We start from the raw sequence: 20,233 nt of genomic DNA, 5'->3' as shown, positions 1-20,233 counted from the left end.
AGCTATAAATTACTATCAAAGAAAGCAAACCCGATTCCTTTTCGATCAAGACAAGTCTAAGAACTTTCATTAATACGATTTTCAAAGTTTTTTCATCATGTTATTATTATTACTCAATTCGAGCTAATTTTTAACTTTCGGAATATTATTCTTTCGCATCAACATGTGAGCAATTTCGTTAATTTTTTCATTAATACAAAATCCATACACCAGATTCATCATAGCGTGGGTTTCCGGGCTGATATGGTCAGAGGTGAAACAGTTGTGGGACGTCGGTTTGGAGGAGTATGTGCATGACATGTGGAACGTGATAGACTTTGTAACGAACTCCTTATACGTGGCTACTCTCGCGTTAAGGATTGTGGCCTACTACCGAGTGCAGGAAGAAAAGCAAAAACTCACTGACAGTGAGCGTCTCCGTCGGGAAGAATGGGATGCGTGGGATCCTATGTTGATTTCCGAAGGACTCTTTTCGGCTGCTAATATTTTCAGGTAAACCATTTTTTCGCACGAAGCTCACAACTGGACGCTATAATCAATCCGTTGCATGAACTAACCGCCAATCGTAAGCTAAAGGCAATGTCACTTCAAACACTCTCCTCTTCCGTTTTTCTTAGCTCGCTGAAGCTTGTTTACATCTTCTCTGTAAACCCTCATCTGGGACCTTTACAAGTATCGCTATCCAGGATGGTGATGGACATCATGAAGTTCTTTTTCCTCTACGTTTTGGTTCTTTTCGCGTTTTCATGTGGTAAGTTGGCATTGGATTGCTGCGTCCCTTGTATTGTTATAGATATACATCGTACTTTCCAAGCGTGTAAATCATTTGTTTGAATTCTCTGACCGCTGTTTATCTCCGGTATTAGCAGTTCATATCATGTCGTTTTTTAACAGGCCTCAACCAACTCTTGTGGTACTACGCTGACATGGAGAAGAAACGTTGTCCATCCAATAGCTCTGACATCTCGAGTACCAACAGTACAGCAAATTCCAATAATAATTCTTGCGTTTTGTGGAGAAGATTCGCTAAGTAAGTATACCCTTCGGGAGTGCGGTATATAGGTAGATTAAGGTTTTGAAAAATCAGCAAGAAACCTTTTGACATCTACTTGAACGTGTCCCATCTTTAATCTTATAATCCTAAAAAATGAACTCGTATCTACGTTACTTTACCTCTTCAACCCATAGCAGCAGGAAAACATTGCGATTTACGTACGTTGGAAAAAATTGTCGTAGCGCGATACATAGCCACTCTTAAAAACCGGCCATAATCGATTTTCACCAAACTGCAAATTTAATTTCAGCCCCTCAGTGGAAGCTCAATAGTATTTTTAAAATGTGAAGTTTCGAAATAAAGCGTTTTAGCAATGATGACTTTGCTTTTTATGCGTTTTAAATAAATTCATCTGCGAGTTAAAATACTGATAAGACTAGACTTTCTGCTCATGATACGCGTAATATAACGTTTTCATCATGCAACTGCAAAACGTAAGATATGTACATACCTACATTATTGCCCTACTATAGTCTATTCGAGACAACGCAGACCTTGTTCTGGGCGGTGTTTGGGCTCGTTGAACTCGAGAGTTTTGAGTTGGACGGAATCAAGGTGTTCACGAGGTTCTGGGGAATGCTCATGTTTGGCACCTACTCGGTCATCAACATCGTAGTTCTTCTGAATCTTCTCGTTGCCATGATGAATCACTCCTATCAGCTGATATCCGTACGTAAATTCTTGCGAAGATCGTCTTTTTTGTATTTGGGTTAACGATTACTCAGATCTGAAAAATATTTAGGACCGTGCTGACACTGAGTGGAAATTTGCTCGTAGTAAGCTGTGGATTAGTTACTTTGAAGAAGGTGGTACAGTACCTCCTCCATTCAACATCATTCCAGCACCGAAGAGTGCCTGGTACATCGGTCAGTGGATTTATCGAAAGTTGTGTGGTCACAGACGTGCCGCGAAGAAAGAGCACATGCGGACGATCAGGGTGAGTCGATTGGAAAGTGCTATTCGATGTTTGATCATGGTTGGAGAACTAATGTTGCTTCTAATCCAAGGGAAGGGTCGGAGGAGCTTTGCTACAAATAACTATATAAGTGGTTAATGGCCAATTTTTCTAGCGAAAGGTGAAACAGGCATCAGAAAGAGACTTCAGGTATCAAACGATCATGCGTAATCTTGTAAGGCGGTACGTTACGGTTGAACAACGCAAGGCAGAAGGCGAAGGTGTCACCGAGGACGACGTGAACGAGATCAAGCAAGATATTAGTGCCTTCCGATGCGAGCTTATCGAGATCTTGAAAAATTCTGGCATGAACACGTCAACAGCGACCGGCGCTGGAGGCGGTGAGTGGTCGCATTTTGACACCAACGGTTAAGGTTTTCAGATTTTAGCGAATCAAACCTAAAAAAATTCTTGTTGGAATTTTTTTTGCTGTTTTCTGACTATCTCAATTTAGTCAGTTTAACGCACCAGTAATCAACGTGAATATCATTTTTGAAAGGAGTATTTTTTTGTGTATCCAGGGAAATAGTTTTTCGATTAAATTTCTTAGACTAAACCGAGTGTTAACTGAATGCTAAGATGTATGGGAAAGTTTATACCGACTTGACCAACGTCCAAACCTTACTTTTGATCATTTCTATTCTAATTTTTAATAATATTTCTTAGATTGAAGTGAACATTTTTTTTGCTAAATCAAATTTTTAATTTCGACGATTTCCGCTGGGAAGAATGTTTTCAATTGATTATAAATCCTGAATGCCAAATCGGACCATTAGTTATAAGATCTAACTGTTTAAAGCGAAATGAACTTTCAACAAAAAATACAGAAGGACTTACAAAGTTTACAACATGTTTAGGCAACGAAATCGTACCTCAAAATTGAGAAATCAATTTTACAGAAAGTCTAAAATTTGCAATTTCTCTTTTCAAATGTCAACATTTTTCAAACATAGTAACGAACAGTTTGAGAGTGACACGATAATCCTATTTGTAGTATTTTTTTTCAAGTACGTCCTAAACTCTTCATTATCTTGAAAATCTGCTGTCATATGTCAGCTTGATTCCAGAGAGCAAAAATAGTACTAGATATCCAGCAAATCTATTGCGTCATTTCACAAAGCGACAGCACAATTCGTGTTAAGGTTTCCTCCAACTAGAAGGACCTCGAGAGCCATCGCATTGTACTGTCTCGTTGGAGGCAGCTTTCAATCTCGACTCTGAATATTAGTTACTGACGAGTTCCTCGGCAAAGTTACCATAGTGTGTTATCGTTATCCGACAACGATTCAAGTCAATTATTTTTTATGGCGAAAATCTTTGAATAAAAATTTGATATCACAAGAATTGTACGGGAATCAAACTTGGAAACGACGCCTAGTTTCTACTTTGTCCGGTTTTCATTTCAAATTCAGTGAAAAATTAGTACAGAACTCGAAAGATTAAGCTTGGCTTGGACGTTGGCCAAGTTAGTATGAAAATTCCAATACACTGTAAAATTATACAATTTTATATGTAACTTAATCGTGAATCATTGGATAGAGATAGTCAATGCATGGTATGTAGTTGTGTGGATTATACATCGAACATGCCCGAAGAAATATGAAGCTTCTATTGTAGTTTTCTCAAGGTTCTTAAAATCATCCCCACTTATTTCAAATTTCTGTATTTCTGGATTGATTTCTACACTTTTTTGTGATTATACATATAATTTTACACGCATGACAAATCCAAACACGTCTCACAATCAGGTGCAAAATCCTATTCTATAATCAATTTAGTTATCGCCAGTTGTGTTCAGAGATAATTATGCACGTTAGGCTGCAAATTATAACAAGTTTGAGCCCATAAAACTACGTTTAAAAATTTATCGCGTTATCCTGTTACCGCAATGAATAAACCACATACGAGTACATGAACTTATTTCACCTATTGTGAGCATTAAACGCGGGCATATAATTAATCAATCACCGAAATAATTACGGACTAGAGATAAAATACATTCAGTTGGGACTATATAAATGAAACGTCTCAGTAACTTACATACGTATGATTTAGCTCCGCTGTACAAGCCACGACCAATTTTCTTTCATTTCAATAATCCTATCATTTCTTTCAGTTCTGCTTACGTAGTTTGATGTAGAGTGGGCTCTTTGGGTTCTGTTTCCCTTATAGGTGGTAGCTTTAAAGCACTGTCTTTAGGTGCTGGTGGAAAGAAGAACCGACAAAAAGAACGGAGACTGATGAAAGGGTTCAACATCGCCCCTCAACCAGGAGGAAGTGGGACCTTACCACCTGTGGCAGAATTCATAGCCTCCCTTCAGCAAGCACACCACGAACACGCTCACCATGACCTCTTTGGTAGCACCCTCAGTGGGATTTTCGGTCCTGGAGCGACACCAAAGAAGCATCCTCATCACACAAGTACTAACAGTGTCCCAGGTCTTACGACAGGTCCAAGACCTCCAAGGGGCACTAGAGAAAGTTCTAGAAAAAGGAGGTGGGGCACCTTAATCGAAGCTGCAAAAGTGGGACGCGTGTCGAAATTGATTGGTGAGCGCAAATGAGACGTCACAGGGCTAGAAGTTAGAAATTTACATTAATAGAGAGCATGCTTTTTTCACTAACAGTCATTACGCGATGGATTCAAACCAACCCGAATATTCTTATAGCACTCGAGTGACCTGGTATTTCAATTCCAAGCGGGTATATTATACGAGTGTAGGGCTAAAAAGTAGGTGAATTTTGGGGACTTGTTAAGGTTGAGGTGAGCGGGAAGTAGCCGAGGAACGTTGTTCGGTTTAATTTATTAGCGCCGTACAAAGTTTTACGGCCGAAGCGCGACCTGCCTGGTTGGTGATCAGAGCCGAAGTGATAAGACTAGCTGCGCCCCTCACGCGTCGCGCTATTTTTCCCCCACCACCGCGCCGCTAGCCTAGAAGGCCTGCTGGTAGGGCCCGACGCGCCTTCGGCGGTCGCTTTCCAAAATTTTCTCTCTCGCTCGCTCCTACGCTCGCCCGGCCATCGGCCTCGGATCGGTCTTGCGACCTCGTCGTGCCGTTTAGGGTGACCTGCATGGGCTTGAGAAAAACGAATTTCCCGGGAGGTCTATAGCCTTCAGGGAGATACTCCCCAAAGCTGAATTGGCGTTACGTACTCGATGACACATATCACGTGTTCGAGCACGTTCGTGGGCGAGCGTCGAACCGTGAGAGAGACGCGCAACCTTTTCGGTCGCTCGAATCCACTAATTTGGAAATGACTATCCGTCATTTTCGGAGCCAGAACTTGATTCTACTGGCTCTTGCGCAATCAGATATGTCGCCCTTTCGCCTCAACAATTGCCATTACTTTAATTTTCGTAAATTAACATATACATCAGATGCTGATATAGTTTCCAATCACTATTCTATGCGATATTGTAAAATTAATGCTTGCTCGTAATAGAGTCGTCGCCTATGATATTTCGCGTTCTATCGTGTTACGTTTCAACTTACAAACTTAACATAATAATCTTTCATCGTAACCAACTAAACTTATCGTAACATAAACATAATTATCCAAACCAGCTTACTAGATCTCTACCCTTCCCTGCACCCTTGTATTGAAATACAACGAGCATGATAATAGCGCCTAAAGCGGCCAATCCTTGATTTATCGGTGACGACAATAAGAAATTAAACATTAAATTTTCTTCCAACTTAAACTTGAATCATTCTAACCGAGCGATCGAGATCAGCCCGAGAACAGCCGCATCTTCGCGTTTTCACCGTAGCAAAAATTTTATTTAGAAACGCGATAATTGCGGAGTAAATAAACAAAATCGAAAACTATCAGAAATTTTTTTTTTTTTCTCTACGTTTCTAACAGGACTTGTATTTAGACAACCAATGAGTGAATTCCATTGTATTTATTTATTTATTTTTTTTTTTTTTTTTATTGAAAAGCATTTAGATTGAGCTTGATTCACTTTTTTCTTCATCAGAATCAAATGAATGGAAGCATTGTTATTAACAATAACCTCACTCATTTCACCCGATGACAATGTTCTGCATTGCACACGATATCTTGAAAATGGCTCGGACGATTGACTTTAAATTTGAGTACAGTAGTTTTGGACAGTTCATCCTTTTTGATATCCGACTTTTTTCACAAAACGGAGACCATCTCAAGTTCAAAATCGATTTGAACTAAATCTTTTGAGCCATTCTTGAGATACTGTTGGCACCGCAAAATATGTTACCAAGTAAAATGGTTGACGTTATTGAAAATAACGATGCTTCCGACTATTTGATTCTAATAGAAAAAATGTGCGATTGAATTTTGACCCGCGCACTTATAAATCAGACAAGTCCCAATTAAACCAAATAATCGCTTTTCGAAGTAAAATCTTCCAAAATTGACCTAATTTTTCTGTTATCCATTTTTATGTGTAATAAATTATCGTCATCTCATGATAAAGCAGGTCGATCTCGGTCGGAGGATTCAGTTTATTCACCAGCATCGGATGACGGCTCCCGATCTGATGGTTCATCGGACTCCAAGTCATCTCTAGACGTCACGACGCCAGATTCGCATGCTCATCAGCATGTCCATTCCCATCATCATCATCCTCACGATGTCCACCATATGTTTTCCCACGGTTTGGGACCAGCTCTAGCAGCACTGCGAAAAAAGCGGAAGAAATTTTCAGCATCTCGTGCTTCAACGCCAGCAATGGCGAGCCATACCAATCCGGTAGAAAGTGTTATGCATCCGATAACCTCCGCCCTAGCATTAAAGGTCACCAGGAAGCAGTTGCAGAGAGCAAGCAGCGTTCCAACGAGAGGACCCGAGACTGTAATACCTCCGATCACACCTCGATGTCACGAGGTTACCCAGAGTCAGCAGCCAAGTTTAGACGCAGTTGAGATGATCGCTAGCCACGAAGCACAGGGTAAGGATCGTTAACGTATCTCACTCATCATCTCTCTGATGGTGCTCAAGTTTGGAAGCTTTAATTCCATAGAATATCTAAGTGCAGATAGTACAACTAACATGACGAAACTTCATTCGAGTATAAGTTTTTAAATATTTTTGGTCATTTTTGTCTTCGCACGCTGTAAAACGGTTTGTATCAACCTCAGGAACCAGATGATCGTGATCCTTGAAAAGACACAAAATAGGGAGTCGTAGAACGACCGTTCAAAATCGTTCTACCTGGAGAACGTAAATCACGAAATAGTACATTGTGTATCAAGAGCGAAAAGAAGACGATTACGAGTATGATGTCTCCCGCCGAGTGGAGTAGGGGTAGTAATCAAGCGAGTGCAAACGCCTTTTGCCCGTCACACACACTATTCATCTTATCCTACTCCCTTTGAAAATTCACTTTGCGTGAAAAGCGGATGAAAAAAATTGGCATATTCATGCGTACTTTTAGCAAACAACAGCTCATGCAGTCCTTAGGACTTCACTCTGCGTATGTACTCGTAACTACCTGCACTTAGCTCACCATACGAATCTAAAGAAAAGGATGTTATTTATTAAAAATTTATTTAGGAGTTATTGTTGCCGCCGGGCCATTGACGCCATCAACGACGGAGGAAAGTGTCATCGCAACTGCAACCGGAACCGGAACTGGAACTCCAGTTTCATTGACATCAGTAAAGAGAAATGGTTCCGCCACCCAATTGCAACGATTGCCAGGCATTGAGCCCATCTCTGGCCACGATGTGTCTGCGGGATGGCTGTGAAACTCCGCATCAGCTGACGTAGTATGATCTGGTTGAGAAGAGTCTCTGCCAGTCTACAAACTACTCAGCTGTAATATCTAGCAGAGATTTCGAGTGTTCACTGCGGCGCGGCGGCTGTGAAAAGTCCTCATCATGCCCATGCACAACGATGCCTTAATGCCAACGCGCTTCGAGGTCGCGTTGACTTGAACTTTTCTAGCCCGTGCTTTTATCTCGGATTCTCAACGTTCCTCCTTATTCAGTGTTCAGTCGTATTTTTCTGTTTGATTTTTCACATTAGAGTTCGTGCGGTTATCGATCACTGAAACTACACAGTCTAAGAATATTTGTAACCACTAACATCCACCATTGTGCAAATGATTCGCAGAATTTTACAATATTCTAATAAGGAACGACAGAGAAACGAAGATACCTCACTTAAAATTTAAACATACGAAATGTCTTCGAGTGCCCCGAATCTCCTATGTTTGGCCTTATTCACTTTGACCACGACATATTTCTGAAAACTCTCTTATCTGTACCCACTGCAAGGCCCACGATAAATACATCTATTTTTCGTCTCCCAACCTGAGTTGAAGCGATGTTGTAAAGCTTTCACATGCTCTGCCAGTATATCACTTGTCAACAATTAAACCGATAACTTCTGGCTTTTCACTTTCGGAACTGTAAATTATATTGCTGTGGCGTTGTTTCTTTAATTTTGATAGTAGCCACTGTACAGACCATATCCCAAGTAGCACCGTCGACTCACATTTGATTTATTGCCGGCAATAAATGAAGTTAATCTATCGCAGATTTCAAAAGCGGGCGTATTTGAAGCGAATAGTTGACTACATGTAAATAATGTGTTCGCAAATGTTCACTAAATTGTAATTTGGCAGTCAACGGTGTACAAATCGTCTATAAATTGACTTGTCATTAAAACATAATCAAGCGAAATTATGAAATTTCGAGAATGACCAGATTTTTTAAATCCTATTGCATTCGCAATGGTGGCTACTATTCGATATCCAATTTTTGTTTTGACACTGTCCTTGATCTTAAAGTTTTTTAGGACTTTCGTCGACAGACAATTGGCCCTGCTTAGATTTTTGAATCATTAATAGTCACTATCGCTTCTTAGGCGAACAGTCACCGCCTTGTCGACTTCCTGCCGACTTCAAGTCAAATTTTTCATCTATTGCCATTACGTCGTCTTTAATTGGCCCAATGATAGTCGAAATTTTGACAATTGTGATACTTGGGATGTAACGTCAGAATATTTTTTAGCGCACGTCCAATCGATGAAGATATTTTCTTGTCAGTGGATCGGTTGTATCGTGTGAAATATTGAATACGGTGATGAGATTCTGGGAATAAGATCAATGCATTTCTCCGAAACGAAGCGTAACGTTTCGGCCCGAAATGAGAGCGGCGCCTCTTAGACACATAATTTATTAAAGAAGTTTAGAGAGAGAGAGGAAAAACTAACCTAGGGAATAAAAAAAAAGGTATAGTCTTCAAAAAACGGAGGCAATGCTACTTGTTTTAAAGCTAAATTAACCTCTAATCTGTATGGCCTCGGAGCTTGATCCTTGGTCCTTTCGTGTTTATTTTCGTTTTTTTTTTTTTTTTTTTTTTTTTTTCTATCTAGACTTCTTTGACAAACTGTACGTCCGAGGAGGACCCTTATTTCGAACCAAAACGTTGCACTACGCCTTGAAAAAATGTATTGTCCTTATTTCAAAAGCATCTTGACCTCTCTACTGATGATAAAGATCTTTTCGATTCGATAATGGATTTACCTTGACCCACACCCATTTTAAATATTTTTACCGATAATCACAGTGATGTATGGAACAGTTGAATGTTTCACGTAAAGCATGTTGAACGATCAGACCATTAGTTTAAATTTATTTTACAACAATTCGGCTCCAGCTGCAGTTGAATTTTTTCGAGAAGTGTCGAACCATGTCTCGTACTTTCATGATTTGTTTACTTGGTATCTATCCTACACAAGATTGCTCCTGAACTTTCAGACGTATAATATACTGCCAAAATGAGTTTCGCGGGCCAGAATCATCAACTAGTCTTGTCAGCCAGTCATTTAAATATAAGCATTTGTTAATACAATATTATAATTATTATTATTATTATTAGTGTCCCTATCTTCATGTACAATACTATTATCACCATTACGATTACGATTGTTAAACAGTTGCCGCAAATGGAACCACGCATGGATTGGAAATAACATTATTTTTGATCTTTGTGATCCATTTACGACAAATCTCAACGAAGAAATTTTGAAACAGAAGTTGAGGATATTGACTGTTTCTCCGAATTTTCTATTCTCCAATGCAGAACCGTTTTCGCCCATAGTTAGTACGTAGTTTATTCTTAATTATTTATCTTAAAAATAAAATTAGTAAAAGAATTATGTGTAGTAAAACACGGTACACGGTATTGGTACACGTTGAAAGAAATTGCCACGACCAAACTTCACTTACGATTAGTATAGATAAAATCATAGTTTAGGAAAAATATGAAAACGACTTGCTATAGCGCCGAAGTCAGAAAACCACCAAGTCTGGTGCCGAAAAATCACAAAACAGAGTTTTGAACTCTTACCCGGCAAACGTGACAGTCTAATTGTGAGCTTAAGTACACTTGTCGTCATAGCACAACTATGTATAGTTATTCATATGAAACTAATAATTTTAAGTCTTAGAGATTACGAGTCGTCTCCTCGTGAGGTTGGAAAATGAAGGAAACTATTATTACACCTCATCAGATTTGAATCTTTCAATCGCTCTAATTAAAGTAAGGAATACCAATGGTGCAGTGAAGCAAGTTAATTAGACCCAACAAAGTCAACCTACTTCCCCTCCCGTCCATGAGTCAGATTGGAAATCTGTTTCCTCGTTTCAAAGGTGTGCAATGAAAGCTAAGGAATCTTTGATGAATAAGAACTGATGAATAAGAATTCATCTTTCCTAATCTAAGAATCTTTCCTAATTGCTGAGAATACAATACCTTTTTTTCCAACAAGCCGAATCAACATACATAGTATATTCAAGGCACAAGAAAACAATTCAATATCGCACTCACTGCAGAATGTCTAATTCGGTTTCGTTCACTGGACCACGAGTGTTTCGTTTGGCAAATATGTATTACATTTTTGAACGTGTTTTCAGCGTATCTTGTTCATCTTTCACACAATCACCAATGGTTTGATCGATGTTCCTTGGGCAGATATTTTTCTCATCTCTTCAAACAGTCAATGTTGATTGGAAGTAACTACGCCTAGCACGAGTGTAACATACCTAAAGTTGCAAATATTAATTTCAACTGCGATTTTAACAATTTATACCATAAAAGGTTTTTGTTAAACTTTCCTGCAAATCAAGTTACGAACTGATTATATTAATTCATGTTGTAATTTTGAAGAAAACTGTTGCACACTATATAAAGAAATTCTACGAAATAAACAGCCTAGTACAAGCCCGTTTATATTTTCCTTGAAAAAAACTTTCGGAATTTCAAGCAAATATAAGTTTACGGCTTTATTCTCTACATCGATATTCTATCGTCACTCTTCTTCAAACACAAATACAACGATGATTGTCCACGAAGTTTATTGTAAGAGACGACTCATACTAAGCACAATCAAATGAAATTGAAGCGCTACTGACAAGGGACTTTGATGCCCCCCTCAAATTTCATTGCAGCTCATATATATTGAAGAATATGGAAAACTAAAAAACACGTATTTATTTTAACCAGCGAAAAACAGTTTCACGGGATGAAAACGACTTTCAAACGTGATCGCTCAATGGGGTGGTTTTGCAGTTTCGGATAGAATCGCTTAATGTACTTTGTAACACCAATCGTGAATAATAGCTACAGCTATTATAACTAATACGCAATTCGAACAAATGGGTGCCAATATATCCACTTTATCCTTGATTTTTATACTTAAATAGGAAAAGCTGAGCTCCAGAAAGGTTATTTTATGCTGGCCCCCATACCTTGGCCACGTAGTCCCAACCCAGCTCGCGGCATATTGTTTAATGCGACACCAGGTCGTAAAGATCGTAACAGCACAATACCTTTGATTCATTGTCCTCCGGTCTCAGGTTCTTGCAAAACATTGGAAAATCCTCACACTCACTTTTGCCCGTACCACACACACTACGCAATACTTTTCGGACATTCACTTCGTGGAGACCCGTATCTGATATAATAACACTTCGCCGTCCGCACGATTCGTAAATATTTATTCGCCTGGCGCCGGCAGCGCTTATTCGGATCACTTGACTTGTCGCCGGCCGCTCTTGACATTATCGGGAGATTATAAATTGTTAAGTTTTACTAATCTCGTCGTTAGTTCTCATTTTCAATGTCTTCCCAATCGGCCAAGTCGTCCGGAACGTCAGACAAATCGTCCGCGCATTCGTCGTAAATATTTGCATCGTCTCTTTCGTCTGCCATTATAAAAGGACACAAGAACTTATACAAATGAAAAGTTTGATCACTTGTGTAACTTATTGTTACCGAAACAAAACACCAGCAGAAAGCTAAAGACACTAAAGTGATAACTGAGAACTCGTTCACAACTTGAATGGAACCAACAGTGAAATATTTTATTCAACAATAGGAACATTTCAGCGTTGCTTTCAATCAAATATACGTTGAACGCATCGGGAAATCACCGCGTCGGATGCCAATCTTTGGGGGTCGTTTTTGTCACTTTAAACCTTTTTTCCGCTGTATTAAGAAAAAAAAAACGTGTTTAGTTTCTAATATTTTACAACATACATTAGTTGTAACGAATCCGAAAGGGAACACCAAACTGGTGTTCATTGTTAGGGAATAACGCATGATCCTCAGATGAGTAATGTACTCCTGAACCCAGTGACTAAAACGTATGTTGTGTTTCCTCTTTCTAACAGAGTTGAGCGTAGATATCAGACGTTACTTCAAATGGAATCCGTGAATTGAATTGAATTGAATTAAATGGTCCGTTATGCTGGTGAAACTATTCCCTAATAAATACCATTTATTCTGATACATTAATTTATTATCTACCCTTTACCCTGTACAAAAATAGAAGTAAAAAATGTAATGTTTTTTACGATTTATGCTATGTTGTTTAAATAAAACAATAGACAGATATAGAGTGAAACATATTATATATTGAGATTTATAAGAACGCATTCTTTTGCTTGGGATACTGCGATAAGTTCTAGTCATTTTCTAGAACGATTGCACACAATATTTACATAATTTTGACACACCTTATGGTGCTGAAGGATTAGTTGGTCGATCGTAATGAAACAAAAATATTATCACCCAAGCACAACAATTAAGTAATGAATAGGAAACTTCTTTCAAACTTTTATTTTTTGCCTATCAGCCTCCAATCTTCTGCAATTTCTAATTTCATTTTTAAATGTTGTTCATCTAGTTGGATTTATTATTATTATATATATTATATTATTAATATCCAGGCTGAGGTTAACTGCGTTAATGCCCGTATTTTTGTCCCTTAGTTTAAGTAATTTTGGTGAAGGCACTTTTTAGTTGAGTCATCATTCGCATGGAGCAAGCTGGCATCGAGACCGACGATGCAATTTCCTTGGACAAGCTCGTCCACCATTCTCAGGACGACGCTAGAAATAGAACATGTAAAATTAAAGACGTTTGGCTTCGCTAAAAGTCAGTAGTCGACATGCAATGTTGAGCTTTTCGTAGCACAGGTGTAGCCTTGTTCGATAGCACGTTCAAAATGCAGCTCACTTTTATCATTCTGGTACTGGAAACTCGACCCGTTCCACAAGTGACACTGCACGGCGTCCATGGAGACCACGGAGTAACCATGCAATCGATAGGAGGCAGACTTTGAGTTGAATGTGGAGTTGGCGCCGTCCTCGAATTCGGAATTGCAATCGGTTCGCCGGTGAGAGCTGCTCTTACCTGCGGATTAACGGATTGTTTTTTTGCTTCGCCGAAAACCCAAAATTCAAAGAGACAAGACTATTTTTATTCCAATAATGAACAGAATTTAACTTGGCTAAACTGATATCGAACAGAACACCTGCTTTCAAGGAGTATATCTTGCTAAATTTGGAGAATTTGTACCTCAAGAATGAATCATTCACTTCGTGTGGAGTTTATTTTAATCGAAAGTGTACAGATAGATAGCGATTAACATATTTTTTTCCTCGAAGAATCAATGATTGAGAGGCATTGTTATTGATAATAAATTGTAACAATATTAACCATTTCGCTTAGTCACACGTTTCAAGGTACCCACGATATCTTGAAAACGGCTTCACCGATTTACTTCTAATTGAAGGACAATATGAAATGAATTTTAACAAGTAAGCATGACACATATCAAAGTTCACTTACGATGCCACAAGTTTGTGTACACTCTTCGTTGGTGAGGAAGTTGTTGCGGTTTCCACGACATCCACCGTATCCGAACGGAACGCACATCAATTTATTTGGTTGGAACGCCCAACGTTCAAAGTATCCTCGACAAGGACCTGGATCAGCCTCTTCCATGCAAACAACTAAAAACACCAAGCGAAAACTTTCCATCATTTTTTCTGCACGCAAACGATGTACAGAGACGGCAAGTGCTCTCTGCATTACCCTTTGCCGTTGCCATGTCGAAGGTGCAGTCCGATTGGCCTTCGCAAGGTCTTTGTTGAAGCATTTCGACGCGAGAAGAACACTCTTGTTGCAAGGACGGATCTACCATCAACAATCTCATCCTCATCTTGACTCCCTTACCACAAGAAGCGCTGCAAGGTGACCAGTCAGACCACCCAGATACCTAGAGAATATATTTTCCAAGTTGTTATTACAAAAGAAATTTACGTGGTAGTAAAGGCGTGTTAAGTTACTTTGCAAACTGGATCGAGAAGTTCCTCAGTTCCGGATTCACACGCTGGCTCCATACACTTTTGCTTCTCGACTATTTGAATGTGTGGACATTTCTTCCGACCCATACGATTATTGAATTTTCTGGTACGCATTTTGAATCCTACACCACACGTACTTGAGCACTCAGACCAGCCAGACCAGCTTGTAGTTTGGCAAATTTCCTCAGTTCCAAGTAATGGCGCTTCAGGTTCTTCTTCCTGTCCACTTAACGGATAAAGATTTTTTATGACTAAATTATAGGTAACATATGAAGCGCAAGTGCTGGCCACTCAAGTTACTTACGGGCACTCAGCGATAGCGGCGACGCACATTTCTTTCGATACGAGTTGACGGTTGCAATTCAGCATGGTGGCTTTCTCTAACATTAGATATTCTCTGGTGCGCATTCGGAGGCCCTTCCCACAACTTACCGAACAGGATGACCAGGGGGTCCATTCCGATGTAACACATTCGGCTGAAATAGTATTATCCAATTGTATGACTAGAATTAAAATGAATTGGTAGACCACTTATCACTGTAGAATAAAATATTCACGTCTCGATGTATCCTCCGTATTCTCAGCGACTTCGAGTTCAGCAATTTGCTCCTTAAGAGTCTCTTCATCACAGCCTTTTTTGAATATCTTCTCTCTGTTTATGTAAAACCTTGCCAACGGCAGCATCGGTTTACCAGAAGGATCGTAAAACGGTGACCGTGGATCCTCTGGATACGAGGTGGTTATAGGCTTCATCTTCTCTCGCGGCTTAGTTTCGGAGTTGGGTGACATGTACGAGATTCCATTGTCTGTACCAGCATCCCATGGGTAAAGATCAATGATCATACTCTTAATCCACGTACAGTCTTCTTGGCAAAGGTTCAATTTGCTGACTCCCACGACCCAGTCAGGAGACGGACCCAACATCGACGCCGCAGAGAGCATATGGTGTTTACGATCGACCCTGCAACAGTGATGAATGAAACGTGAATTTTTCATTGCAACCAACTTTATTCCCATTTTATGAAGTATATCATATATGTTGAATGAACACATAGAGTGTCACCTGAAGCTGGTGGTGGTATTTGTGTTCACTCTAGGATACCAGAGACCCGAAGCCTTGACCAATGTTCTCAAATGTTTAGTCTTGGTTCTGAGCTCGGCCTCAACACCGGAAACACTTCCCCATTCAGCCAACTGTCGGAACCCATCAGTTGCAGTATGCTCACGACCCCAAAACGAAAACCGGGGTTCGTGTGATGCACCAATTAAGTCGCTGAAGTGTGTCAACCATGTTGAGAATGGAAAGTCTTTAGGGTGAGTGCGGTTCGACCAAATTCCTTCAAATATGATCTGTCGAATAAGAAGTGATGGTTAGAAAATTAACATTCTCCGCATTTCCGATCAAAATCAATACACACAATTACTTACGGAATACTTGGCTTCGTCACACGCACAGCAGCGTTTCTCTTTCAGTACATCTGCGGATTCCTCGTCACTAATTTCGCAGAATGTTCTTGTCAAATTGCCATCTTCGGCATACCAACGATCGACGCCTTCGAATACCATAGCATTGAAAACAACGCAACCTGAACCCGAAGCTGGAGCCCTCCACATCACTTGGACCTGTGCCCGAAATTTGATTACCACTCAAACTAGAGCAGGGTCTCTTTACATTCGTTGAAACGCTGGAGAGCTTTAAATTTCGTTAGTCCATTCACAAGATGGGAAGAAGAGTATATTTCAATAATTCGATTCGACAAGATATTCAAAATCCGCATAAACCACTTCTGCGTGTTTTTTTAAATCTGTTTTTTAACTTCGCGTTTCTGTTTTTAGAGAAGAAGGCAGTTATTGTAATCACCCTAACAACAACCGAGTTGTTAATGGATCTCGAGGTTTCAAAGTCTAGAGAATCACCTGGGGCCATTTTTCGATGTATGTAACTAACTTATTTTCCAAAGAAGCGAAGAATCTGTTGAAAACCTATTTCAACAACACGACAAGGGCTAACAATAAATAATACAGAAAAATCTGATGATAACCTCTCTTACAAACACTATTTGTTAATAATTGGTTAGCACCTTACAATGATAAGATTCCATTCAAGTAAATATGAATGAATCTTACAGAGGCGGTATATACCCCGATTTTTGAAGTTGAAATATACCATACCATACCTCGGATTTGGGATAGTCTGTTGCTTCAGAGATGGTGTTCACACAATCCTCATTAAATGTTGTCAAGGAATCGGGAAATAGTTGGAAGAACCCAACGCGTGAGATTGGACTGTCGCGTAAATATAGAGATTCGACAGAGAGGGTGAATCTCGTGAATTGCTGGAACTTTGCATGTGTCCGTGATCCTGAAAAAGACAAGAACATATGTAAATAATATTGTTACATTATCCGAGCAAAATAATCAATAATAATATCCGATCTGGATTGGCAAAATTGGCAAAATTTTTCACCAAGTGCCGGACAGTGCACAGTAGATTCATTTTTTACTTACTTCCGGCAAAAAATTAAGTTATCTAATTTGAGATATATGGAGAACAGGTAATCAAAGCGAATGATCGATCATATGCCAACTACAAGTTTCCAAATGTTTGAGCAGTCAATTTATGGCAATGCCATTTGTTTGTTTCTTTTTGACTTTGACTTCGCCTTGATCTTAACGTTTTTGAAGACATTTTTGGATACAGGATTGTTGAGAAGGTTCGATCCGAAGCTTTCCGACAATCGAGTTACTCGAATTCGGACAGGTGCCGGTATGCCGGCTTTATTCCAATTCCGAGCAAAATTTTGTTTCGCCGACTTTATGTCAGCATCGAATAGTCAAAAGTATGACAATCGACACCACAACAAGTGTGCTAACCTGGTTCAGATTAACAAAACAAAGAAAAATTTCACTCACCCTGAAGACTGAGCGTGTACACAGCGTTTGGTATGTACTTATCGGAAGTTCCACTTATGGCGATTTGGTAACCACCGTCACCAGGGTAGCGTCGGGTCGTGGTATATTGTGCAGAAGGTCTCATGGGGCAGCTGGCAAGTGCCTCTGCCAAGAGACAGAGCGTCAACACAACTCGGATCATGATGACTCTATAAAATGCAACGTACGGTGAATGAACTGAAGTATTTTCAAACAAAAACGAGGTGCAGAATTTTATATATGCGGTTAGCGACATAAACTTCATAATTTTCGGTTGGACGTGGGTTATCAATATTTTTTTGTAGCGAGATAGCGTCTTTCTTGGCTGACCTGGATCACCCATATAGTTTTTGAATCAACCCGTAAACAATGTCGTGGTATCTAATTTCCGGGTGGTATTCATTATCAATCAAATGTAAAGAGAGACGAATTATGGCAGCTGTATTATTATTCAATAGAATGAAAAAACAAACAGTATTTCCATAAAAGTTCGTCGTTTTTTTTTCAATGAAATCTGCATCTTTTACACAAAAAGTAACACTTGTCGTCATGCCATTTTGCATTCACTGCAGTGTAAAACAATATATGTTTCACTTTCTCAATTGATTAAACAATGTGGGCTAAAGAAACTACAATTTTCGATGTGTACTTTATCAATGCACGCAATTTCTTCTCTGACGACTTTGAAAAATCACATTTTTAGCTCAAATCGGCAACTTATTTTCGCAGTCTTCGTTTTCGAATTGATAGAAAAATAACTTTTTTGGTTTTACTGACGATTCTGAATTTCTTAGTGATTACGCCATCGTCCTAAGTAAAGAGACTCGAAGTGAAAGATCAGCTTCTTTTGACAAAGTCTCGGCGCCAAGTCAGGATTCATTCGACTGTGGTTTCTTTTATTAAGCAGTGACGAGTTACTGTTGCATCTGCTGACCTCATATGTGGTGGCGAGCTTGAGTATTTAACCATGACTAGTAGGGGAACTTGTACTCATTCCAAAGAAAGAAAATCGTAATGAGTATATGGTGAACACGTGCTGGTCATGCCAACCGCAAACTTGGGTTTAATTACGCAATACGGAGAGCGTGCAGAAAGCGATCAACAGCAGGGAGTCTTGTGTGGCTTATCTTCTTGCTTCTAAGAAACATTTATACAAAGATCGTGAATTCGTACTTTTCCCGGTGAAATTAATTCTGAAATCTTACACTGTCCCAACATAATTTTTTAGTCTACAATAATGCAGTTGTATCCAATAAACTGGAAGAGAATACATTCTACTAAACTACTCCTCGGCTTATGATTGTATTCTTTGAACCCTAAAAAAACTTTTAAGAACGGATGTCGTTGAATTGGATGATAGTTCGAAGAACCCAGATGCTTTTTGCTAAGCGATCAACGCAACAAAAATATCAAGTTACAATTACTCCTTCCAGAAGCCCCCGGTTACTGCGGCCTAGGTATATTTGATAACCGTCTGCTATAATATCGAAATACTGCCAACGTAAGTCAAGAGTACTGCAACGATAGAAATTCAATTCAAATAATGCTGAAATATTCAACAGTTTTTTACTAGTTTTAATTTCACTAATAGTGTTATTCAAATTTTTGATGACTGGTAGCCGTGCATGATAAGGTAAAGTGTTAACTGCGGAAAGTTGCAACTCTACTGGACCAGTGCTTGACCGGTTAAATTGAGAAATTTATTCACTATGAAAACTGGAACGATCGGAGCAATTGATAGACGATCTTCGTATTTCGTAATACTTCTTGCGTAACTTTGGGCACGCGGTCAGTTAAGAGTTCAAAAAATATTAGAGCGCATCAAATTGCGAAGTATATAAAAATCTCGGAAACGTTTTTATGTCTGTCGTAAAAGAAATAAGATCCAACGGACGTAATCATATCGCATCGGGTGAAAAGTTCAAGGTAAGACCCCGAATCGGAAATATCGTCTTTTACGTTGCTCCACTTACGTGTAATAAATTTACAACGAACGTTACTGCGAGTGATGAGGGAAAATGTGGATTATTTTATGTAACTATAGTTTACATATGTATAGCCACAGCCATATGTACATCAAGATAACTTCGTTCGGCGGAAAATTTCTTCGATTACTGTACGACTTGCAAAAGTTATCAAGACAAAAAAATATTTGTTTTTAATCAAGCAAGCTCACTCATCGGATGGTGGCTGGAAGATTGCAGCTGTGTTGTGTAAATTTGCGACGACAGGTTTGTAAAAACTGGACTCTATTTTAACAATGAGATCCTTTGAAATGAGATCTGAGGAAACCGGTTTGCGCATACTCTTATATTATCGCTACATGTATTACCGAAAGCGAGTCTAAAACCTATAATGGTTAAAACAGTTACTGAGAAATTGAAGTAACACGAGCATCGCTTTTACATTCATGAGTAGACATCATTTTCATTTTAATAAATAAATGCACGCCAAATAATATTTAATTGTAATTACAGTCAACAAAACTGCACTTTCGTTTGACTGTAACAACGATCTGTTTATTATCACGTTTTTTCTAAGTTAAATACGGCCTCAACATCACTTTTTTACACCCACGCCGAATGGTTATCGCTGTGGTCACGAGACAATTCGATGTAAGTGATCGTACACTGAAAAAGTAATCACA

General features: G+C 39.2%; 2 protein-coding genes across 8 annotated transcripts in view; one reads left to right on the top strand and one right to left on the bottom strand.

Annotated features, from left to right (window-relative positions):
• The window catches only part of LOC107225531 (transient receptor potential-gamma protein), a 109,971-nt gene extending 96,915 nt beyond the window's left edge, over window positions 1–13,056 (top strand). For 3 of the 7 annotated variants that reach the window (XM_046738776.1, XM_046738774.1, XM_046738771.1), the window contains exons 11-19: window positions 214–492; window positions 618–751; window positions 895–1,030; window positions 1,528–1,723; window positions 1,797–1,991; window positions 2,125–2,350; window positions 4,182–4,559; window positions 6,469–6,942; window positions 7,548–13,056. In XM_046738776.1, the coding sequence (XP_046594732.1) occupies window positions 214–492; window positions 618–751; window positions 895–1,030; window positions 1,528–1,723; window positions 1,797–1,991; window positions 2,125–2,350; window positions 4,182–4,559; window positions 6,469–6,942; window positions 7,548–7,741 (2,212 nt within the window). In that variant the 3' untranslated portion in view covers window positions 7,742–13,056. The remainder of the gene's footprint in view (window positions 1–213; window positions 493–617; window positions 752–894; window positions 1,031–1,527; window positions 1,724–1,796; window positions 1,992–2,124; window positions 2,351–4,181; window positions 4,560–6,468; window positions 6,943–7,547) is intronic. The other 4 variants (XM_046738777.1, XM_046738775.1, XM_046738772.1 and 1 more) reach the window with 4 other exon arrangements.
• On the bottom strand, window positions 12,899–19,905 carry LOC107225530 (spondin-1). Its single transcript, XM_046738778.1, has 12 exons — window positions 19,763–19,905; window positions 17,569–17,756; window positions 16,833–17,017; window positions 16,084–16,278; window positions 15,719–16,005; window positions 15,213–15,616; window positions 14,960–15,131; window positions 14,638–14,881; window positions 14,384–14,567; window positions 14,138–14,301; window positions 13,523–13,699; window positions 12,899–13,395 (listed from the first exon to the last, which is right to left on the bottom strand). Exons 1-12 carry the CDS (start codon window positions 19,888–19,890, stop codon window positions 13,315–13,317), a joined length of 2,409 nt encoding a protein of 802 aa, XP_046594734.1. The 5' UTR covers window positions 19,891–19,905; the 3' UTR covers window positions 12,899–13,314.
• Between the last annotated feature and the right edge of the window lie 328 nt (window positions 19,906–20,233).

This window comes from Neodiprion lecontei, chromosome 4 (assembly GCF_021901455.1).
Source record: "Neodiprion lecontei isolate iyNeoLeco1 chromosome 4, iyNeoLeco1.1, whole genome shotgun sequence".
Classification (NCBI taxonomy): Eukaryota; Metazoa; Arthropoda; class Insecta; order Hymenoptera; family Diprionidae; genus Neodiprion; species Neodiprion lecontei.
Note: the sequence above shows the minus strand (reverse complement) of the source record. Positions and strands in the feature narration are given on the sequence as shown.

Bases quoted from the DNA above. Each gene is read 5' to 3' on its own strand.
- LOC107225530 (XM_046738778.1), bottom strand. From the start codon at position 19,890: ATGCGCAAACCGGTTTCCTCAGATCTCATTTCAAAGGATCTCATTGTT. The intron at 17,018-17,568 runs GTGAGTGAAATT...TGTCTTTTTCAG, and splicing joins GTACACGCTCAGTCTTCAGG to GATCACGGACACATGCAAAG. The intron at 16,006-16,083 runs GTAAGTAATTGT...CTTATTCGACAG, and splicing joins GTGACGAAGCCAAGTATTCC to ATCATATTTGAAGGAATTTG.